A 24,620-nucleotide genomic window follows, 5' to 3' on the forward strand; every position below is an offset into this window, starting at 1 on the left:
TGAACATCAATGAGGGAGCATATAGAATCATCCGGAAACAGACGTTGGAGTGTGCAGACCAATGTTTTCTGCAAGAAAGCACTCGAGCCCATACTAGCTGCTGGACGGGGGCTCCCCATAGATGGATACCATCTGTTGGTGGGGGAAGTGGCGATGCTGATTGAACAAGCTGCCACCATACAGGAGGAGTACGCACCTCTCCTCTCCAAAATTGTCCCGATAACGTTTCCCAAAACCAATTCTAGAGCTAGGCACAACATATTGAGCAAACAAAAGCTAAAAATCCACATAAATCTCTTTGACCGAAATATGCACGACTAGAAAAGAGTACTCGCACATCGAGTCATTGAAGACTGCAAAGCACTGGAACATCCTCAAAACACAATTTCGAAGTTGGTTGCAGGCCCACCAAAACCAGAACAAGATAACCTGCTGGAGGCGTCTAATCTGAGAGATCCAAACTGGTAAACGATAATTCTCCTACGAATCTGAGAACTGAAGCCTCCTGCGAATCTTGGGACAGCCATTTAAAGAACACCTTGTGCAACTCGATTGGGCAAGGGAAAGCACCGGTTCGGGCCTCAGAACAATGGAATTTGGAACATGAGCAGGATATTGCAAATGTGATAAATAGCAAAGACTCTAGAGTGCTGGAGCCAGATGGCATCTTCAATGCATTAATGAACCAAACCCATGCAGTTAAGAGTGTAGTTCTCGCCGTACTATTTCAGTCTGTTCGTGCTTTTAGTGGATTTACCCAGCTCCTGGACAACAAGCCTAGTGGTACCCATGTATAAACGTGGTCCACACAACTACCTAAATAGCTATTGTATCCTGGCAATTCTTGATGCTCCTGTCAAAATCCTTCCAGGATTCTGTTAGCAGAATTATCGGAATAGGCAGAGCACAAACAAATATTAGCCTTCAACCAACTGGGATTTCGCAAGCATTGCTGTACCACGGACAATCTGATGCTTCTCACTTCTATTGTGGAGAGTGACTGGAATCTCTGCAACCAGTATATGTGGCCATTGTGGATTTTAGCACAGTGGTCGACAAATAGAACAGGGTGATGCTCTGGGCCTAAATAGACACATGGGGCATCCCTCGAGGGGTACTCGACTTCATTAACTCACGATATACGAACACCACATGTAACTGTAAGAACTGACATTAATGGTGACTTAACCGCCTCCATCAGAACCACCACAGGTCTAAAACGGGGCTGTGTTCTTGCCTCTCTTCGGTCCATTTTGTACATGGCTGTCCTTTCATTGTCTCTTGTTGCCGAACCCCCCCCCCCCTTTGTAGCTTAACTTTACTCCGAATGGACTACAAGCCCTAGTCAATCAATTCAATCAATTGATGATATTTACTAGTAACAACAATTTACATTAACAAAACAAATGTTTATTACTTTTCAATCAAATAAGAGAAAGGTAGAAAAGAAGCGCCTCTGGAAACTACAAGGGAATCCGATGGAACACACTGAAGGATAAAAATATATTGGCGTAACCTTTGACCGCTATTTAAATCGGAGAGCACACCTAGAATATAAGCAAGCACGTGAGCAACAGCTGGAAGCCTTAAAAAGATTTGCTGCTCAAATTTCTGGATACTCTCTCGAAGCCCTGACTACAGTATATCAAATTAAATAATGCCCAAATTTCACTTTTGGGTGTGTGGTATGGGAATGGAATAAAGGGAAAGAGTTTAAGCATTTGAAGAGTTTCAATATCAACATTATTGAGCCCTCCAGTCTGTTTACCAGTAGTTTACCTCTAGAATACCCACTGTGTGAACTGAACATTTCTTCAGTGAAGACTACATTACTTCTGCAGCAATTCATGTATTCCAATAAGCGAACATCTGAACATGATTGCCTGTGGTGTAAGGCTTTGCTAGAATTGAACAAAAAGGTCACTTGATCACTTTTGAAATTAGATAGCAGATGGGAAACAAAATTAGGGCCCCTATCAATCTTACTCTCACTAAATTCAAGAGCACCATGAAGGCAAACCTAATAGATGTTGATCGTGAACAGTTATTTGTATTTTTTTGTATTTGTTGTGTTTATATAGCGCTTTAATCCAAAGTGCTTTACATTATAACAAGATATTTCGAAATGTATAACAGTAGAAGCAGTTTACAAGACATGAATCAAACCAATAAAACAGTAAGTAGAGCAATTAACCTGTGAGGGTAAGTAAGGGAAGGAGCTGGGTGAGGAAGGGAAAGGATGAGGGAAACAGAAAGGGCATTAGGGTGAAGATTTAAGGAGGGAGAGGTAAGGGGGAAAAGGGAGCGGTAGGGAGAGGTGAGATGGGGAAGATGTAAGGGAAGAGAGAAATGAGAGGGGGTAAAGGTTATCGGGGTGGGGAATGGAGAAAGAGATTTTAAAGAGGCACGGAAGGAGGAAAAGGTGAGGATGGAGGGGATAGAGAGAGGTAGGGAGTTCCAGTGCAGGGGGGCTAGGAGCTGAAAGGAGCGGAAACGTGAAGAGGCACATGGGCGGCGGGGGAAGGGGGACGGTGAGAAGGTAGAGATCAGCAGATCAAAGGGAGCGGGAAGGGGTGTAGAAAGAGAGGAGAGATAAGGGGGAGCGAGATCATGAAGAGCTTTAAAGACGAGGTGGAGGAAATAAAATTTAAGTTGGGAGTGAAAGGGAAGCCAACCAAGGTGAAAGCGAAGAGGAAATGGAGTGGTGAGGGGCAAGGAGACAGAGGGTATGGATGGCCAAGCGGTAGAGGGATTTGAGGGGGGCGAGATGAGATGCAAGGAGTCCAACGAGGATAGAGGAGCAATAGAAGAGGCGAGAGAAGATGGTTTAGTGGCATGGAAGGTGAGAGAGGAGCATACTTTACGAATGTTGAAAAGGTAGTACTGACAAGCGCAAGAGGTAAAAAATATGGTGGGAAAAGGAGAGGGAGGCGTCAAAGTGAGTGCCTAGATTGCGAGCGTGGGCAGAGATGGGGAGATTAGAGGGGGAAGTGAATAAAAGATGAAGAGGAGGGAGGGGGAAGAGTGTTGGAGGGAAAGAATAAGACTTCAGTTTTATCAGTGTTGAGGGAAAGAAAGCGGGATGACATCCAGTTTTTAATGGAAGTAAGACAGGAAGAGAGATTAAGTTATGTATCGACTTAGCTGCAAAAAGATCCAGTAAAGGCTATATTAAGGGCCAAATGAAGCCAATGCACCGGGCTTGTATCGCAGTTTCTAAACTCTTGCATCCGTATAGATTACCTGAAACTAAAATTCAACCTTGAAGAGTCTTTGGATAAAATTGGCCCAACAATGTCCTTGCCTAAAGCCTACCGTACATGGACTCTGCAGGGTTGATGAAATTGTAACTGTAGAACACTGTGCATGCCCGGCCACTGTGCAATCTAGACACAGAGCCGTATTTGGCAGACGGTAAAACAGACCACCTCGATGTGGATGTACTTTGGCAATTGTGAAGGCATCATGAAGGACACAGACAACAGTTTCAAATATCAAAATAAACACTTTTAACTGTAAAGTAAGGATGGAAAAAGGCCTAACCTGCCCTGTACTAAGGTGGGATTTCCCCTTCCTAAAGAAAACTAAGGAACATCTGAGTCAAGGAGTTCAACTGAAGAATCTTTCCATGTCCATAACCTATACTTGTCCTCGTAACTAATTCATACAATGTATAGGGATATCGGCGACCAAAGGAAAACAGTGTAGGTTCTGAGCTTCTTCCAGCTCGCAGCTTCTTTCCAACCCCTTCCCCAAGTGTGAAATAGTTTCATAACAAAGCCTCAATTATCCTCCTTGGAGAAGAAGGGAAATAGTTTGAATCCTGACCTGGGGTTCCCTTCCCCAAGTTCAAAATATTTCACAACAGAAGCACTGGTTTTCTTTAGTACTTCAATTATACTTTTACTTGGTTTTATGCCATTCAATGTGCAATGGATTTCCACTCCACTCTAGTTTAGTTTTAATTTCAGTTTTAGTGGGATTAAAGATTCACAATTTCTGGGGATGTCTTTCCATTGCTTGATTTGCATTTAGTTAGGTATTTAGAAAAAAAATCTGCTATTCAGTTCGATGTTTATATAGGCTTATATATTTTATAAGTTGAGCGATTTTTAAATATTGTTTCTTGTTAACACCATTTGAAAATTTCTATTTCGCAGATTGGAACCTTTCAGAACTTTCTCTTTTCTCAAGGTGCACGCTCCCTTTAACACTATGTGATTGTTAATTTGATGGACAGACTTTCTAGAACATGTTCTGCTCTTTTCAGACCCACGCGACCACTCTGCTACAGTGTATGCATTCACAATCACTGGTTCTTTCACAGCTCTCATTTTCACACTGGGTTTCCTAGTCTCTGAAACTCGCCAGCTTCCTCCAGGCTCCCCGCATGTCACACTGGACTCTCTTCAAATTGATTTCCTCCAAGGTTCCCTCTTCTACCCCTGAGACACTCCCGTGCTCTTGCAGTGCCACGGGAGAATGAGCACTCTGCCTCTTCGTTAGAAGGCTGGCCCTTCAGCATGCCACCTTCTCTTGCCTTGCAGTTGCACCAGAGAACTCCTGTTCTCACGCCATCCCAGTTCAGACAACCAGCTTCTGCAGTCCCTGATATTCTGATCCTTGTCACAGAGCAGCTCTTCATCCAACAGCTCCCAGCAGTGTCTCCCCTTTCTTTCACTCTGTGCTCTTGTGGCTTCCCACCTTTTATACACCTGTGGTTTGTGAATAAGCTGCAGGTGTGAGTACTCTTTCAATTGCCTAACTATAGTTTGGCTTATTAGTGAGATATGTCTGGTCTTTGTAGTGATATTCCTTGAGGCTCCCTTCCTCGTCCAGTACCAGAGTGGTGTAGTTGGGTGACCCTGGGGATGTACACTACTACCCACTCTGTGACGCAGACCTCTGAGACTATATGGGGGGGGGGTGCCCAAAGTCCCTTTCCTAGTCTTGTGTGTAGAGCTCTGGTAGCCCAGGCTCCCATTTCGTTGCCTAGTAATTGTGTTTAACGATGAAACTCCAAACACGAACAGGAATCGAGAGGCTCGCAGAAATTCCCCTTCTGCAGACCATGAGCCAAATTGCGCCCATGGAGAATCCAGTTTGTCAAACAGAGTAATTTGCAAGCATAATATGTAACATATTTCTACGTTTAGAAAAGATGGCTTGCAAAGTACACAAACCATAGTAAGGTACGCACACAAATATATAACGTTTATATATATTTGTGTGTATACCCTACGGTTTGTCTAGTTTTCAGGCCATCTTCTTTAAACAATTCAGGTTTATAAAAGATGGCTTTGAAAGTACACAATTCAAGCCATCTTTTATAAAGCTTTGAATACGGACAGCAAAGCTTTATAAAAGATGGCTTGAATTGTGTACTTTCAAAGCCATCTTTTATAAACCTCGAAATATGTCGAGGAATCCCCAGGTTCGCCGAGGGTTAAAGACGCCTCGGCGACCAGGGGAAACAAAGGGACAGTAACTGCCTCTGGTGACCGCTCGCGCGAGGGGTCACCAAAGGCAGTTACTATGACTGACGGAAGTGGCAGCCAGTCACAAGCGTCGGAGGAACGCCAACAGATTCATACACTGACGGACAGAGCCGAGGTAAACACTGAGTAAGTAGACGGCAGCAGATATAGTCTATGCCAGTTAGTGCTCATTTGGCTCCACATCTGAAACCGTGCACTGTTGTTACAGCTTCGTGACTCGTTTATCTGCGACTGACCAGCAACAGGTACTCTCTTCCAAGGGATTCATTACAGAGAACCAAAGAAGTAAGCTTCATTTTTCTATTTTTTACGAGTGGTTTAGAGTTCACTGCAGAGACTTAGACATTCTGATGTTCAGATGTGTAGGCTCAGGGCTCCCTATTGTGGGCCCTTCACACAATTGTTCTATTCTATAGAGCTGACATTTACTAGAACTCCTAAAGCAAGTTTTTTATATTGTGATAATAGTTACGCGACATATGGGTGTATAATTCGGAAGCACTTACACTTTGTCTCCTCCCCTGCAGTCTGACTGAACCTACAGCTCGGACAATTTTGCGAGCCCCACTACTCTAACTGAGTGCGTACCGATTCATTAATGTTCTTTTCTAATTGTATGCTATACTCTTCCTATAAACTTACGAGTTTATATGTCCTTTATTCTGTAGGACGTACGACGTGAAGCTCATTATTAGAGATCTCTCATGCTGGGATTTACTCCACTGAACCGACACGCCAGCCACTGAAAAAATCAGAGGAGGTGAGCTGGTTCGCACACAGCTCTAGTAGCTAGCTGTTACTCAAGAAATGGGTTTTTATGAAACAGAGATGACATCTTACACATTTTTCCTTATTTTATAGACCCAAGGCCTCTTTGCTTATACACACCCTCACTTTTCTATGAGACCACGCGGAATTGGCGATCGTCTCTTGTCCTGAAGAAGGTTGAATATAATACACAAAGGGAAGTCATTGCCTCTAAATGTTGACAGATGGACACATTGTAAATCAATCAAGTGTGACACCAAGAAATGCCTTCATTGCCATTGTTATTGTGATATGAACAAAATATCATTTTTCCTATCGTTTGTGAATGTGATGAATGCATGAAGAAGTTGTGAATGAAGTTCGTTTGGAGGGATGTGTTTGTTCTAAGTTCAAAGAGACTTATTTTATATGAATATATCTGTTATTGTGTAATTTGACATATGGATTGTTGCAAAATAAATAGCTAACGATTACAAATTGAAAGAGTAATCAGTTGTCATCTCTGGTCTGGATGGTCTAATTTTCATTAGTCTGGTTGCCACTTCTGTCAGCTCGCCTGACTTCATTGCAAGCCGCGACGGGATAATGCATCCTGCCAATGTTGCGGTAGGACGGGGCCCCGGCAGGGCCCCAGCTCAGTGCCACTTTTTGGAGACTGCCCCGACCCACTTTAAGCACTGGTGGCGGCTGCTTGGCAGGCCGCGGAATCAATTCCGGCAGTAAACAAATCGTTAACAAAAAAATGCTGCCCTTCCAGTAGCGACCCCAGCTAGCTTTAGTCTCACCCCACTCCTGAGAGTTTGGTGGTTCAGGCAGCTACGGCCACCTTGAGGTAGGCGGTGTACCCTACCATCCCTCTTGATGGGGACGACAAACGCTTAGATGGTTGGGCTCTGCCATCTCCACTTGTGCCTTGGAAAGATTTTCACACACTCTGTGGAACTGCTTCTCTTGCGGCTGAGCATATCCCTGAAGGGGAAGAAAGGGATGGGTTCTTTGCTTTCTTGCAAGATGGCAAGGATGCAATGTGTGAATCTCTTCAGTTGGGTTTGGACAGGGCTGACGGTGTTAGCTGGTCCATGGCGGCGAGCGCAATTATACGCAGATTTGCGTGGTTGCGGAAGTCGGGTTTTGCTCCGGATGTGCAAGCCAGTCTTCTGAACATGCCCTTTGATGACGCGCATTTGTCTGGCAGCAAGGCTGACGAGAGCCTTGAGAGGTTGCAGACCTCATAAGCTGTGGCAAAATCATTGAGCGCAGCTGTGTCAACCTCGCCTTTTCGTCCTAGGGGACAGCAATGGAGGAGAGGTTCTTTTCGTTACTACTCCTTTGGTAGAACTAGAGGAGCCGCCAGTCAAAGGTGTCAGCGTAAAAGTACCCGTGGTGCCAAAGCTGCTCAGGCAGCTGCCTCTTTGTATTTGGGCGCTGCCGCAGCTGCTCCCAAATAGTCATGAGGCCATGTCCCATGGTTCGTCTGTTGGGGGCAGACTGTCTCGGCATCTAGAAGAATGGCGCCATTACTTGGGATGCGTGGCTTCTGGATACCATAGCCCATGGCTACTTCCTTCCCTTCCTACAGCAGCCTCACGACAATACACCATGGAATCTCTCTTTTGAAGCTTCCAGATCCGCTCCTTGTGCAGGAAATCTTGACCTACTAGAGAAAAGCGCTATAGAACTGGTGCCTGTAGCGCAGAGGAACAAGCAGTGGTATTCCCCATATTTTTTGATTCCAGAGAAAGACTGGGGATGAGACCCATCCTGCACTTGCGTTGGTTGAACAAACGTCTCAGGAAGGACAAGTTCAAGATGGTCACTTTCTTAAGTCATCCACGCCCTTCAACCTCAGGATTGGTTGGTGTCTCTGGACCTACAGGATGCTTACTTTTATGTGCCGATTCATCCCAAGCACAGAGTACCTGAGGTTTGCGGCTGGTGACTTGGGCTTTCAGTTTCGGTCCACCATTCGGATTGACTTCCGCCCGAGGGTCTTCATCAAGCTCATAGTGGTGGTGGCTGCGTATCTCAGGCAAGGGGGGATTCACGTCTACCCCTACCTGGACGACTGGCTGATCCATGCGCGTTCTCCTGAGCAAGCATTGGATCACCTCGGTCTCACCTGCCGCTCCCTCCACAAGCTAGGCTTCTCCCTCAATTTCAAGCAGTCGCATCTGAAACCTTCCCAACAGCTCCAGTACATCGGGTCTGTGTTGGACACGTCCTTGGAAGTGCTCGCCTCCCAAAGTGAGGGCTCATCACATTGTGAAGATGGTGGCCAAGTTTCAACATGCCCAGAGTTCCTGGCTTTCGAATTCTTAAGGTTGCTCGGCCTCATGGCATCCTGCATTCTTCTGGTGCCAGAGGCAGGCTGAGGATGTGATCCCTGCAATTTGTCCTCAAGATGCAGTGGTCGCAGTTCTCAGGCAAGATGTCGGATCCCGTTCAGATTCCAATCATTCTCCCAGGATCTTCTGTGGTGAGCCAAAGAGGGGAACCTGATGAAGGGGGAGCCGTTTTGGCAACCGTGGCCGGAGGTGACTGTAGTAACGGACGCTTCCCTCACAGGATGGGGAGCTCATGCCAAAGACTTGATTGCCAGTGGTTGGTCTCTGTCAGAGTCCAAACTTGACATCAACCTGTTCGAGCTGATGGCCATCAGGCTGGCCCTGAAGGCTTTTCTGCCTTCTGTACGGGGGAAGAGTTTCCCGATCATGATGGCAACACAGTGGCCATGCATTACCTCAACACAAAAGGGGGGTAGGGTCACTCCAGCAGGGAATTACACTCTCAGCAGCTCATCTGGCCGGAGAGGACAATGCGGCGGCGGATGCTCTGAGCAGGCAAAGCGCAATCTCTCATGAGTGGGAGTTGGCTCAGGAAGTCCTTCTGGAGGTCTTCGCCCTTTAGGGAACCTCCAAAAGTGGATCTCTTCGCCACCAGTGCCAACCGGAAGTGCGAAAGATTCTGCTCAATGGAATTTTCCTCTGAGAGGAGCCTTGGGAGATGCATTCGTAGTGGATTGGTCATTTTCACTGCTGTACGCGTTTCCTCCAGTCCCCGTCATTCCTCAGTGTTAAGGAGGTTACCGAGGTTCGGATCCCACATGATCCTCATTGCTCCAGATTGGGCCAGGAGAGCGTGATACCCGGACCTTCTAGAAATGGCCATCTGCCTGCCACACCGTCTACCCTACCGAGAGGATGTGCTCTCTCTGGTGCGCGTGTGCGAAGGGGGGGTGGGTTGAGGGGGGTCGGTGGGTGGTCAGGTTTGCAATCCAGAGGTCAGGACTCTCAACCTTCACGCTTGGTATCTGAAAGGTTGAGGTATAAGGATGATAAGATGGAGGTGTTGCTTTCGGCCGGGAGGGCAGCAACAAAATCTCTGTACCGTTGGCGTAAGTTTTGCGACAGTTGCAGAGGACAAAATGTTGATCCTTTTCAGTGTTCCATTCCTGTGGTTTTGTCTCTTACTGTCTTTGGCCCACAGGGGCTTTCAAGTGGGTACCATTAAAGGTTACCTGGCAGAGCTGTCTATCTTCAAGCGCTTGTCTGAAGAATGTTCTTACTTTAAGATTCCTTTGATTTCCCGATTTCTTAAAGTGTTCACTCTTGTGTTTTTCCACCGTCCCCTTTCCAGGTGCCGGTTTGGAATCTGTATTTGGTTTTGAAATTCCTGATGGGGTGCTCCCTTTGGACCTTTGTGCTCTTGCCCTTTGAGATTGTCTTTCAAGATGGTGTTCTTGGTTGCGGTTACTTCTGCTCGCAGAGTGAGTGAATTGTAGGCACTTTCATTTAAGCCACCCTTTACTGTGTTTCACAAGGATAGGGTTGTACTTAGGGTACGTCCTTCCTTTCTACCTAAGGTAGTATCTGAATTTCATTTAAGCCAGAAAGTGTTTTTTCCTTCTTTCTATCCTCTTCCTCATCCTGGTAAGGAAGAGGAGCGACTCCATAGGTTGGACCCTAGGAGAGCTCTGAGCTTTCATATTTCGAGGATGTCCAGGGTCAGAGCTGACAATCAACTCTTTGTGGGATATGCTGGACACTGATTGGGCCAGGCTGTTACCAAACAGACCTTGTCCAGGTGGATTATCCTCACCATTACTCAATGTTACCGATTGGCGGGTAAGGACCCTCCTGAAGGGTTGTGAGCTCATTCCACTAGGGGCGTGGCTATTTCCAGAGCCCTACAACGGGGAGTTCCTATTAGAAATATTTGTGATGCAGCCACATGGGCTTCTATCCACACCTTTGTTAAACATCATTCCCTGGATACGATCCATGGTCAAGATGGCCTTTGGTAAGGCAGTTCTTTATTCTGCCATCTGATTGTGTACTCTAAATACTTTTCCCTCCTTCATTTTCTGGTACTGCTTTGGGAGTATGTCAAAGATGTGGAATACGTTGGAGGACACAATCCATTTGAAGACCAAGTTACTCGCCAACTGGTAACGTTCTTTCGATTGGATGTTCCTCCAACGTATTCCACATCGCCCTCCCAGCCTGCCCCTCTGGAGAATTTCCTATGCGATTGCAGCTTACGTTTCCGTAAGGCTACGTGCAGTCGAGCAGGCATTGGATAGGTGCCACACGTTATGGAGGAAAAAACATAAACTGAGGATACAGGTGCCATGCGTCCTATTTATAACATCCAGTGACGTAGCCCTTGACGGAGGCCTTATAGGGACATCGACCCGACGCAGGTCTCCCTCTGTCAAAAAAGTTTCCAAAGTACACAGCTGTGGACATTACATGTCGAAGGTGTGGAATACGTTGGAGGAACATCCAATCGAAAGAATGTTACCAGTTGGTAAGTAACTTGTTCTTTACATAGTTTATGTAGTTTATGCATTTACCTTTGTGGTCTCGGTGTTATGATAGTATTTATGGATTGGTGCACAAGTACATCCGAGTTATCCCTCAGAGCACCACTTGAAGCTCTTCTAACACACAACTAATTGGGTGCCTGTTGTTCATCCAAATGGACAGGTGGAAGCTTACCACAATTTTCTGCACCAGCATGATGTATTTGTATTTATTATTTTTATATAGTGCCTTAATCCAAGGCGCTTTTCAGTTTAACAACAAGAATACATCGAACATGAACAGTGGAAGCAATAATAACATACATGAATCAAACCAGAAAAAACAGTATGTAGAACAATTTGCATACGAGACGATTGATGGGGATAGAAAAGATCACTCTGGGGCATAGCCGCCAACCCCTCTCCTATGTATTAACGGGCAGGGTGTCACGCTGAGAGATCAACTTGACATCACATTGAGTTTCAAGGGTTTTTATTGCAAGAACTGACAGGTAAGGGACTAGGGTTAAGAGTTCACTGGATAAGCATTTAACAAAACAGATTGGGCTTGTCAATAGATCTGTTGTCCACGGTCCTTTCTTCTGTCCCTTAATCTTCACCTTCCTTGTGGGAAAGTCCCTCAGTCTTTGGGGTTTTAAGGTGACCCACACTTCTTTTTGGGATGCTGTAGCAGTTTTTTCTTTTGTAGATCTTATGTCATACTATCCACTTCAAGGAATACTGGCACCACCCAACCCTGACATATGGGGCTGTCTACATTTGGGGCCCCATTCTTACACAGGACTGTCGTGGGCTCTCGGGCTTAACCCATTTCCATGTGGTTGGAAACATCCCAGAGTAGTGCTTCTCAACCAAGCTATAAGTCATGCTGGGGTCTTGGGTCTCCACCAGCCCTCGTTCAGCTCGTTTCTGTTGGTGCCTTCCTCTTCTTTGTCATTGCCCTTCTCCTCTGACTTGTCGGCATCTCTGTCCTCCTTTCCTCTTCAATGATATTCAACACCACTCTGCTCTTCCCCCTCCCTCTTTTTCCGATCTTCTCCTAGTCTCCATTTTGGTTTGCACATCCTCTTGCCTCTCCTGATTGTGCCTCCACTTGCTCTTTCTCCTCTCCTAGTCCCCTTCCTTCTCAATACTTCTCTTCTTTCCACTCTTCTCCCCACCTCCTGACTGCTCCTCCCTTCCTCCCTCTGTCACCTATGCTTCTCCTCTGTTCACCCTTCCTCCTCTATTTTACTCCTTCATCTCTCCTCTTACTCTCTCCCCTTTCACGGTTCTGCTCCTCTGCCATGCCTCTTCTACGTGTCTGCACCGTTCCTCCTTGCTACTCTGATAACGCGTTATTTACCTCCACATGCATCCAACTCGGCCTCACACACAACCCTCCACTCCATGGGTCTGGTGAGTGTGCACTCTTGGCAAGCTTACGCTAGGTAAATATTTGTAAGGAGCGCAACTGCTCAGCCAGGCATGAATTGTGCATCCTGCCTAAAGCTCTATTCCAACAGCAGCCTTCTTTTAAGATGTAGTGGAGTTGTTTATGCCAGGGAAAACCCTTGCAAAATCTGCTTATGAAGGCATTGTTTGCTTGCAGTTTGATACATTGTTTTTTTCAATTTACTGCTGTTCCATTTTGCTTAGGTGGTTGTTTTGTGCTGGCCAACTACATAGCACTAAGATCCCAATCCATAATTGCTGGCATAGGCTGAGCAACTTTGCAGTCCTTTTTTTGTTTCATTCTATTCCGTGTTTGTTACCATTTCTCCCTGTGACTGGAACGCCTTTTCTCCTTGGCTGTGTACTGCCAGTACCCCTGCCCCCTCCCCCACCCATACAACCCAACCCCTCTTGGTGGTTGGTCCCCCCCCCCCCCCCGAGTGGTGCGGCAGAACTGCAGCCTGTCAGTTGCCACTGAGATGGCCTGCATGTGCTGCGTCATCCTTCCACTTCCTGCAGCCTGTTTGAGGAATCCTGATTTATTGTGGCAATGTGTCTGCGTGGCAACTCCGAGCAAAGCCCAATGGTGCAAGCATGTGTAGCACAACATACCCGCACATTCACCCAATTGCATCCATTCACGTGACCTTCAGCATCCATCTAACCTATCATGATCATCGGTACTCCGGCAACACAATCCAGCCAAGCTTCCATCTGTCCTTCAACACTAATGCCTATAAAAAAGCCATGCCTTGTTACACTCCAACATGTTTGCTCTTCGCTCGTAATTGAAGGAGTTAACCTGGGAAGATATGGGACGCACGTGTGATGAATAACTCCCTATCCAGGGGAATACTAACTCCCCACCAAAGATGAATCCTACGGAAAGCCAGTGGGGGCCGCCCACTTGAATTTCATTTAGTTTGTCACACCCATGAAAACTCTTCAACTTCTGAAATTGCTCCTAGGATTTGAATGCTATGTAAGTGAGCTGTCCTCGGGATGTGCATTCGCAAACCCTACCATTCGGTCTTCTCGTGAGCGCTTGTGTGCTTTGCCGCTGATAGTTTTTGTTCAATTTTTTTATGTTGTCTTTGAATCTGCCGACAGCCGGGTGTGTGTGGCCTTCCAGGGCTAGGATCCCTCACCATCTGCTACTGTCACACTTCCTGCTCTCTAGTGCATTCACATCTGAATCTTCTATGCCTAGATTGGGAACTTGTAGTGTGGATTGGATGGTCATCCGTCATGAACTACATGAGCGGGCGTCGACCTAAAAGGCCTTGGGGGGGGGGGGGGGGGGCGTTCTCTGTGCGGCTGGGCTTGTTCGACAAGGATTGAGATGGAGTGGGCAGCCTGAGGGATCCTCTATGTACCTCCTCCAGAGCGTACATCCATATCATGTAGAGAATGGTGCCCCCCCCAGACTTCCCTGCCGCCACCCAAGTCCCAGAAGACTTGCCCTTGTATTAGAGTAATGACTGTGCTTACCGTTGGCAAACAGAGTGACTGTGTGCCGCTTGTACTAAATCGGGAATTTGTTGGGACATTTTGAGAGCTGGGGTGTGGGCTTGGGCCCCAGAGTCCAGGAACAGGGGTAAAACCATGGAGAGGATGAACGCTATTGTATTGGGGGTGGGAAAAAGTTTTTGCATTGCATTGAGCTTGTACAAATCAATGGGTGTAAAACACAGGACCCCAATGTCCTATCTTATCTGTTCTTCTCCTTTGCAGGGTCTATGCCACTTCCTGCTACCACACCACCATTGGTGCTTGGTTGGCTCCCGATGACCGCAGGTGTAGCCACAGGAATGGCAGTCTCCCTTCTAGCCCTGGCGGTGGTGTTCTGGAGGAAAATTGGCGAGGCTGTTTTTGCATGGACTATACAAGACTGAAAATAAAGGAGTTTTAAGATCGTCAAGTCTATAAATTAATATTTTTCAGTTTGGAGGTCTGTGGGGGAGGGTTCTTTTTAGGCACTGGCAAAGCAGGCGATGGATCACACTGCCCAAGGACTCAGCATCCCTTCTTGTTTACTACGATTAGTTTCACAGAGTGGCAATTTCTACCCAGATACCGGTCTTCCAAAATGGAGGGTTGTGGTGATGAGGGAGATTTGAAAAGGAATTTTGCTTTTGGTGCTGGAAAAGGGGGCAGACACAACATAGAGGTGGCAATGGTGGGCAGTGTTGAAGATGGAAGTAATGTGTAACCCATGAAGAAAGGAGGAATTGGGCATCTTTTATGATCTTGGACTCTGTGACCAAGGTCGTTATCGTGCGTTTTACTGTTGAGGGCGATCAGATTAGTGACTCATCAGGATACCACTTCCCGAAAACTAGGCTTTCTTTTGGAAATCCTTTTCTGACGCATTAATCCAATTGAAGCCAACAAGGCTACATCTCCCAGATTCTATTGAGTTGCTAGATGGAAGCCAGTGACTCAAGTGGGTGTCATGGAGTCACATGGCCCCTATAGGCTGTTTACTGGGACAAAGGGTGAGGGGGAACAGTTTGGCACAAAAAAAAACACTTTTACCCACTGTTTGTTGCTGCTCGTCAATTCTTGGGGTGGGGGGGGCGGTCAGAAGTCGGAAAAACTGGAGGGTAATGGGTTAGAGCAGGAGGTTAGAAGACTTGAGAGAGGCTGTGTAAGAGGATGATGGACCTCGTTTAGTGTTGTCTGGTATCTGTGTGTTCCTGTTACGTGAAAACTATCCTTGTGCACACTCGGGAATCAAGAATTAACAAAGCCAACCGCTTGCCTTGTTTAGTGTGAGTTTTCTTGATTGCAATGTATTGCCCTCATATGCTCCGGTACCCACACGATGTGCCGGTGTTACAATTGCATGCCCAGGTTCCCATCGTATGCCAGGTTTTGTTGTATGTTCAGACGATCACGTATTACAGGTGTTGCCTACAAATAGGAAGTGGAATCTTTGGCAGATGCTTGCTCAAACTGCCAAACATTTCCCCCATTTAACCGCCATTGACATCATGTACTCTAGTACTCGTGCCACTGTCCAGATATTTGCATCGTACTCTGGTAGTTTCAGTGTATGCCAGGTGTTGCCCTTCCCTGCACATGTAGTTGCACCATTTGACACTTAATTTCACTAAGTATTCGCGTCATAAAACCACATGTCTAGATAGCCTCCTACTTAACTCACTTCTCTCGCCTCTTACCACATAAGTGCTTCGAAGTAGCTTCAAGGTGTCAAGCTAATCTTACAGCTTGGCACTTGCTTCATGTCCTCACCAACTCCTTTCCTTTCTTCCGGATCCGCTTAAGTTCTTCTCCAGCAGCATTTGGAACAGCATCTGGGCAATACGTTCGGCACTATATTAGAAGCCTACCAATAAACACGTACTTGAAAGACAACTTTCCGATCCAGCAGTGGTCGAAGTGAGTGGGAACGTTCTGGAGCGGTGTTCCACTACTTTTATTTTCGCAACTGCTTTTTGCAACCATTTTCACCATTCGGAACTATTCTTTGTGAAGTTAAAGCACACTTCTCCACTTTACCACCAGATATCACTTACAACTACACTGAAATCTATTTTAACTCAATTGGCCGTCAAGCAGCATGACTGAAACCCTTAAAACGTGTTCCATGTTGCCACTTTCCTTCCTACTCTGTCCCCACCGGAGTCAACGTTCCATTACTATTTTGGTGCACTTCCATCACCGCCACTCAGCTTAGATTGTTGTTTCTAATGATTGTGAAATAGATGACACTGCAGCAATAGATGTTTTTGTGGAAGCAACATTTAGGAAAGTGGCCTTCATTTAGAGAATTCCCTAAAGATTATAGCATGAAACTGCATTCCTGTTTGTAGTAACATGATCTATACTCTTTTCTACTTACAAGTACACGTCAGTATAACTGTATTTACATGAACATAATTTAATGACGTTGGGGAGGGATTGTAGTGCAGGGTTTGCACATAGTTGCAAACCTACATCATTCAGTTATGGTTATCCAGTCCTAGTATTGATTTACATTTCAATTTGAAGTTGTAATACCGGATTTTCCATTCTAAATCCCGGACTCCAAGTCCCAGAATGCAACGGAAATTAGCCCTGGGCAAACCTCTCCCAATTGGAGAAGGTCAAGGTGGCATGTATGTTTGGGAGCTTGGTGTGGAGGGGAGAACGAATTACACCCTGGGTGCATTCTTTTCTAGAAACTGCCCTGGGGGTGTGGCGATTCATGGATGGACTGTAATTTCAGAACTTCTGTCAAAGTTCTAATGGTGGCCTCGGACTTCATTACAGTGCGCCAGTCGCCGCAGTATAGTTATGAGCCACAGGAAATCCAAACATTTTATTGCTAATAACTTTTGACTTGCATGACGGATTTGGCTGATATTTTCCAAATATAAAGTTGGTCATGGCCGACCCTCCCCCAGACTGGAAATTATGGGAAAGATTCATTAAAAAATGAGTTGAAGCAAAAATAAATGCTCTACTCCCATTCATTTTTCCATAGAGAAAGTCCACATAAAAACCTATTGGTGCAACCTGTGCCGTTACCACGTCCTAAGGCTTTGGCCACTGGCCATGGCCAAAAGGAAAGATGGGTAGGCTTGAAAGAAACCTAGTGTATTAAAACCTATAGTGGGCACGGTGAAGGCTGTGCTTACTGGCTAGGACCGAAGCAAACCTATAGGTGGAACATGTACAGGGGCCACAGACGGCTGAAGGCCTTGGCTAGTGGGCCCTAAAGAAACCTATTGGTGCAACATGTACAGTTCCACAGCCGAAGGCCATGGCTAGTGGGCCCTTGAATAAACTATGGTATAACAAAACCCGGGAAATTAGTTTTAGTTAAGAGACAGTTAAGGTGATGCGCTATAATGCAACAAAACCCTTGAAATTCAGCGCATGTGAGAAGTGATGATCCTCTTAACTCTGTGTACCCCCTGCTGCAAAGCCCAGGAGCATATACATAACAGATGGGATTCAAAATGACACAATAAATCAGTACCTGATTGATTTGCATATGGCTGGACCCCTTTTGCAATGGCGCAGACGGGCTAAAAAACGATGGTGTGGAAGGTTGCCCAGAGTAATGCCAGTGGTTCAGATTCATTCAAAACCTTCCACCCATCACTTTTGTGCTTACTGTTTGTCTCACTATGTGAGAGAGGGTATGCCCAGACGTGGGTCCCTTGCTCACTGCGCCATAGGGAACCAAGCTGCACCTCACTGAGGAGGCCCAACAAGGCCGAAACATGTCTGGGGTTGCTTGTGTTTCTGTGCAGAGGGGACCTGGCCTAGCAGTTCGGTCTGGGCTGCTACCCTTGGTGGCAGTACCTGACTTATTTGCATATGGCTGGACCCCTTTTGCAATGGCACAGACGGCTAAAAAACGGTGGCGTGGAAGGTTGCCCAGAGTAATGCCAGTGGTTCAGATTCATTCAAAACCTTCCACCCATCACTTTTGTGCTTCCAATAAATCTGTGGCCAGCAAGATAGCTTAGCGAGTTAAGCGCTTGTTTCTGAAATCTGTGTGTGATATGCAGGTCTCTGGTTCAAATCCTGGCAATATCAACTCAGCCTTTCATCGATAAATGAGTGCCAACTCCGGTCGGGTGATTATTGTATGTATATGTCTTCTATGTAAAGCGCTTAGGCGTACGTGATATATAAATAACACATCATTAGATCCTATGGGTCATCATGAGTTAAGATGATCCTCACTTATCCACATCCTCTGAATTTCATGGGTTTTGTTGTGTTGAATCTGATCACCTTAACTTCCCTTAACTAAGTTTTTTTCAATGAACATTCAGATGGATGGGTTTGATATTCAGGGTTTCAGCAGGGAAATTGACTTGTTCTAAATGGAAACGAGGTTGTATCCCTCCAGTGAGTTGATCTATAAACTGGGATGAGGTGAGAATCTGCCCCGTGCAAGTTTCCTGCTTCGTTGTCCGGCCCTTCTAGTATTCGTGGAGTAGTAACCTGACTTCACCCTCGCTTGCTCCCGCCTGAAGACGCGGACATAAATAACACTGGCTCACCCAATCCTCTTAATGGACCTGGCAGCATTAATCTGAGCCCGCCATCTATGCTCTTACACTGGAAACGCCCATGCAGCTGGCTGTGCCGCAGGGACCTGCCTCATGGAAGGACTGGCTGTGCACGAAGGCAGCCCGGGACAGCTTCCAGCTTTCATAAGAAAGAATGTATGGGGGTCCCGTGGCTAAGGAGGAAGGAACCCATGCTGCCCCGTTAGCTTAAAAAAGGATCATCCTTGCAGGAGAAACGTTTTTGTGTTTGCCACTTTTTTATTTATTTTTTTACACATTACCAATTTATGCCATCTTCCACAAAGGCCCGGCTGCTCTAGCCCTCCCCACAGCAGGGAGCAGATGGTCCCTACTGTTTTAGGTTGTCATCTGTGGATTTGACCCCTGGCGCCTCCACTGAGTGATTCTGTGCTAGTTTAATGATTGGAAAAATCAGCTTGTGCAAGTTTCAAGTACATTCTACAATATCTTTTTCTCTTTCTTTCTCTCTCTAATATATATATATTATGCTAAAGCCATCTTAATTTCATGCCCCCTGTTGCGCAGCCTATGACTTCAATGATGACATCACAGATCACTTCACTGGTGCCATAACTGGTGACGACACTAATTACATTGAATATAACGGATTACATCAATAATGGAATTAGACATAACATAATTTATAAGTTAGCTCATGAAAAGTTTGATTACCTTAATAACAATTTAGGCCTTAGACCTGGGCATGACCAGCACCAAAGGCCATAGCTAATGGTTGGTTAGTGTTAAAAAATACCATTGTGCATAGTTAAAAGCCATGCCTAGTAGCCCATCACTGTTTTAAACTATACAGTGGGCAACATTGAAAGCTGTAGTCGGTGGCCATGGCTAAAGTCCATAGCTAGTGTCCATTAATATGTTGGAATATATAGTCGGCACAGCCAAAGGCTGTTGCCACTGCCTAGCATTGTGTTAAAGGCAATAGCTAGTGGGCAGTTAGTGCTGTATAATACACAGTGGGCACGGCCGAAGGCCATCGCTTATTGCATTTGTTTTTATTTTAAAATAGACCGTGGACATGGCCAAAAGATGTACAAACTGCTCAAGGGGAAAGGCCATGGCTAGTGCACATTATATGTTGGAATATATAGTGGGCATAGACGAAGATTGTGGCCAATCCATGGTTGGTGCTAAATCAGTGTATATAATATACAGTGGACACGGTTGAAAGCTGCATCCACTGGTAAAGGCCAAAATCTATGGCTGTTAGCCTGTTAGTGTTTTCAAATATCCAGTGCTCATGGGTGAAGGTTGTGACCACTGTACATAGCTGAAGGCCATGACTAGTACCCATTCATGTGTTAAAATATATTTGGCCATGCACACTGACCATGATGCCAGTTACTGTTAGCGTTGTCATCAGTGATGTGATCTGTGATGTCATCATTGTGGTCATGGGCTGTGCAACAGGGTGCAGAGTTAAGGTGATTCTAGCTGAATTTCAGGGGTTTCATTGCTTTCTCACCTTACCGCTGCTGCAACTAAAGATTTTTTTCTTTGAATTTCAAGGGTTTTGTTATTCCATAGATTTTTAGAACACTTCTAGATCACTAGCATGGTCTTCGCCCATGGTCAGTGGGACTTGCCATGTCCTTCAGATTGCAGACTTTGAGAACTCACAATGTGTTTAGGCAATGCGCAGTGAGATTACATGATTTGCCATGGAGCACACTGGTTAAAAGCGTGCTCCAAGCGGTACACTCCTTTTCGACGCCATCATTTGGCGCTGGCCGATTTGGCGTGGCCATTCCGCTGCAACGCCCATTTCTGTGTGCCCTTTTTGGTGCGGAAGTCATTCCGGTGCTGTTATTTTGGGCAAGGGATGTTTGGACCGGGCTGACATTGCAGCCACGTCTAAACACCCTCATGGCAGATGAGATTACAGGACTGCACTGCAACAAACCACAGCACCTCCCAGTTGCGTTGATTTTGAAAAGTTAAATAAAAAAAAATAACATGCCTCCTTTATCCCTGGTCTGCCAGAGTTTAAGGCCTAGCATTTAACCACTAGGCCGCAATGGCTTGGTACTTCATGGGGCATACATTTCACACTTGGCCTATAATTTAATGTTTAATGATAAAAGGCTAGGTATGAAACATGTGATAATCAAACAATAACATAATTGCAGCATAATGGTTAAGTGCCGCGTCTCCAACTCCTTCAGGCCAGGGTTCTCTGATTCCAGCAAAAACAGGATTTCTTTTATTTCTGTTTTATAATTTTGCCCAGAGACGGTGCAGTCCTTTTGTGAATACATGTGCAGTGTAAGGGGCAGTGTGTGGTTTGATGGTGTGCATGATATCTGTGAGAGTGTGCATGCAATGTGTGTGTGTGTGTGTGTGTGTACATGGAGTGAAATTGGTTGTTCGTGAGGGATATTGTGTGCAGTGTGCATTTGCTCTATGAAGGAGTGTTTTAGTGTGTGCGCACGCATTTGTATCCCTGTCTATGTATGTGTGCATTGTGACACGTCGAGTGGGAGTTTTCAGTGTCTGTGTGCGCAGGGCTCCATGTAATTCGGAAGATGCCCATCCAGTCCTTGTGTTTTATTTTTTTATTTTGTGACTTATAGTGTTTTGTACATCAAGTGTCCTGTACTACAAGTCCCAAAATGCAAATTAAAAAGGAAATCTGAATGATCATCTTACAAAGAACAAGGGACGTGTGGCATATGACATTGTGTACAAGACATGTAACATAGCTATATTCGTGATTTCTCCTGCACCTCTATTTTTTTGGGTTGAACGGCAGAAGGGGATGTGTAAGATATTGAAGGAGGAGGTGCATACTGTAGAATCGGAGGAGGGGGAAAAACGTTTTTTTTTAAAAAAAAATCAGCTGGGGAAAGTGAGAATAAGGGGCTGGAGGGGAGTGATGTCTAATTGCCCCCGCCGTTTCAATGTCTAAAAGTAGCACAATATACTAAGGGAATAATGGCACTGTGTGGCAAGCCCCTCCCTTGAGCTGTAAAGAGTCTTGTTTGCGCTGGCTCACATGCAATGGAAGATACACCACTATGATTAACCCATTGGTAGTGTAGCTCAAAAGACCTTCTTAAAATCATGCAGTGATTGTGTGAACCTTTCCATGAAGGAGGCAACATGGATCAAAGGCATGCCTGTTAGACTACATAGTCCAGAATACAGAGTTTGCCAAAACATATTGTTTTAAATACAAAATTTAAAAAAGTCTTGATTTCTGGTCTGCCAGAGTTCAAGGACCAGCAATCAACCACTACGCCACAATGGCTTAGTGCATCGGTAGATGGCCAGAGAGAGCGCGATACACACTGCAGAGATGTAAAGAAGCTAACGGAAGCATAGCCAAAACAGTTCCTATACCAATGGAATCTAGTACATTGGCTACACACAGGGCAACTAAGACTAGCACCGTGAGCGGCGATAACCAATAGTTAAGAGGAAGTGATCTGGAATTACAGCCGATGAGTGAATATTTTACAGCACATAACAGGCTCTGCTTGAAGTGATCCAGTCGCGTGAACATCCTGGCGTAATCCCACAACCCCAAGCTTGCACCCAGACATTTCTGGCGATGAGGCATCAACACCATAAGGTGTAGAAGTGGGGTGCAGCAAAGTACCCATTTGTGTCCTGAAGAAGGTTGGAGACAGTTAAGCGCCAGAGTACAAAGGCCCGCAAATTCCGGCTGAAACACGTTTCGACAACATTTGACATTTGTAGCTGAATAGAAAGACACACTAGGAGACATATGGGGTGTAGAATAACTGTTATTAAGCCATGTATTCACACACGTTAGCACAGCCAATGTCTAGCTGAATGAGAAGTACGAATGAGTGTATGACTGAGTACACCAGACCAAATAGGTTGAACAGAGTTGGAGCTTCTTATTTTAATTAGGTGCTTGTGTATGATATTGTTTGTATAAATTGGAACATTACCGTTGATCATGAATTGTGTATCTAAATAAATGTGTATTTCTCTGATTAACTCTGGTTAGGAGTATTTATAACAAGTTCTGTTCACTACCTTTTGATCTCGGTCCATTGTTTTGCTTATATTTGCTCAGCACCTGGGGTACCGAGACCGCACCGGGTACCCTTAGTATAATACATATTGGTGCTTCAAGGTGCATACATTTCATACTTGGCCTACAATTTAATTTGTCCAGTTGTGAAAGGCTAAATATGCAACTTGCGAGAATTCAAACAATGTCATTGTAGCATAATGGTTAAGTGCTGCATCTCAAACTCCTGTAGGCCAGGGTTCTCGAAGGTAGCATTCAGCATAAATGTGTTTATTTTTTTTTTCAGTTTTATAGTGTTACCCAGAGATGGTTTAATACACGGTCCATTTGGTTTTATAATGTTGCAGTAAATAAATGTTTCATTTTTAATGCGTGTTCAATTTTGCAATGACAGTGTAATACATGTTACATCCTGTTTTATAATGTTGCAGTAAATACATTCACATTTAATCCATATTACAAAATGCGAAGCACCTGCAGGTTCATGCCAGCTGCGGCATCTCACGCCAAAACCTCCTTGTGCAGAGAGGTCCCTGCGCCCAACTGGCTGTGTCTGGGTGCTGAAATGGTACCTGCGGCGAAGACGCACCATGACGACGTGCACCTAACTGGCCGTGCCGACATGCCCTGTGCCATGCTCCAAGCACCTTGTTTTATGGCCGGTCTCTTGGTGACTGTTGCGATACATCGCAAGATCCCAACTAACCACATTTAGGCAGCACGTAAATGGGGGAAAAAATGTGCAGCTGCAAGAATAACACATGCCCGTGTACTTTCTACACCCATAGCAAAAATCAAAAGCTGGTACCCAGGAATACATGCACAGTGATTGCTTAGCTTCAAAGTGAAGAAGGGGCCAGCCCCCTCCGGCCATGGGGCTCGAAGTGGTCTTGTAACTTTGCCTCACTTATTAGGCACCTTGGCATTAGGGGACTGGCTTTTTCCTCACTTTGAAGCTAAGCAGGGTCGGTCCTTGTTAGTACATGGATGGGAGACCCGGGTCACCAGTGATTTTTCACCCTCGATGTCGCTGTAGCTGTAAACCTATCTAATTGTTTATGTATAAAGGATTGCAGGCTTTGAGAACTCCAATGTATTTAGTTAATCTACCTGTGTGATTAAATTATTTGCAGAGGATCGCACACTTTGGTTAAATAGCGTGCTACAAGCCCCTTGTTTTATGGCTGGACTATTGGTGACAACCCCAACTAACTGCATTTAAGCAGGACGTAAAAGGGTAAAAAATGATCAGCTGCAAGAATAACATATGCCCAGGTACTTTTGGCCCCATAGCGAAAATCAAAAGCTGGCACCCATGAATATATGCACAGTAAGTGACCATATATTTTAAATTGAAATATACAAATGTAGTTCAATTGACTTTTACCTTTAGAAGAAATTGCGCAAGACAAAATAGCATTGGACTATTTAAAAAAAGGAATTTACACCAGAAGAATAACCAGAGGGAACAAATATTCCAATGAATATGCTGGCAAAGTATAAAAGGTGCTCACCTTTTAAACCCAGCAATCTGTAGTGAAATATTACATGGAAAACGAACAAAATCCCAAAATAAAGCAAGTGCTTGTGGGTCTGCAATCGGAACATGACAACCTGAGTAAAATCCTGGTAGCCAAATACTTGAGCAAGCATGCCAACCTCAAAACAAGGGGTTCTATCCGCCCTCTGAAAAAGTTACGCTGTCCACCCAGATGTGTCCTTTACTGGGGCCCTGAAAAGCAGCCACAATCGGGGAAAAAATAACTGCACTAGTGTCCAAGATTGAAAATCTCTTGCCACATTGTGGGCAAATACTCACGATTTACTTGCCCTCATCATTTCCCCTCCTCACCCCCCATAACTGGCTTTCAATAATACTCTGCTTTATAAAGCTTACTTGAAAAGTACACATACCGTAGTGTCACTCGAATATGTAAATCCTTATACAACTGTTAGGCAAAAGTGTACAATTGTGGCATTATTCCCCCCACTTTCACTGTGCGATTACACAT

General features: G+C 45.3%; 1 protein-coding gene across 1 annotated transcript in view; it reads left to right on the forward strand.

Annotated features, from left to right (window-relative positions):
- Window positions 1-14,449, forward strand: part of LOC138512998 (zona pellucida sperm-binding protein 1-like) — a 258,139-nt gene extending 243,690 nt beyond the window's left edge. Inside the window, exon 12 of the mRNA XM_069627714.1 lies at window positions 14,260-14,449. Coding sequence (XP_069483815.1) covers window positions 14,260-14,420 — 161 coding nt within the window. The 3' untranslated portion in view covers window positions 14,421-14,449. The remainder of the gene's footprint in view (window positions 1-14,259) is intronic.
- Window positions 14,450-24,620: the final 10,171 nt, after the last annotated feature.

The sequence above is a fragment of the Ambystoma mexicanum genome, chromosome 12 (genome assembly GCF_040938575.1).
Source record: "Ambystoma mexicanum isolate Mex_15411 chromosome 12, UKY_AmexF1_1, whole genome shotgun sequence".
Taxonomy (NCBI): domain Eukaryota; kingdom Metazoa; phylum Chordata; class Amphibia; order Caudata; family Ambystomatidae; genus Ambystoma; species Ambystoma mexicanum.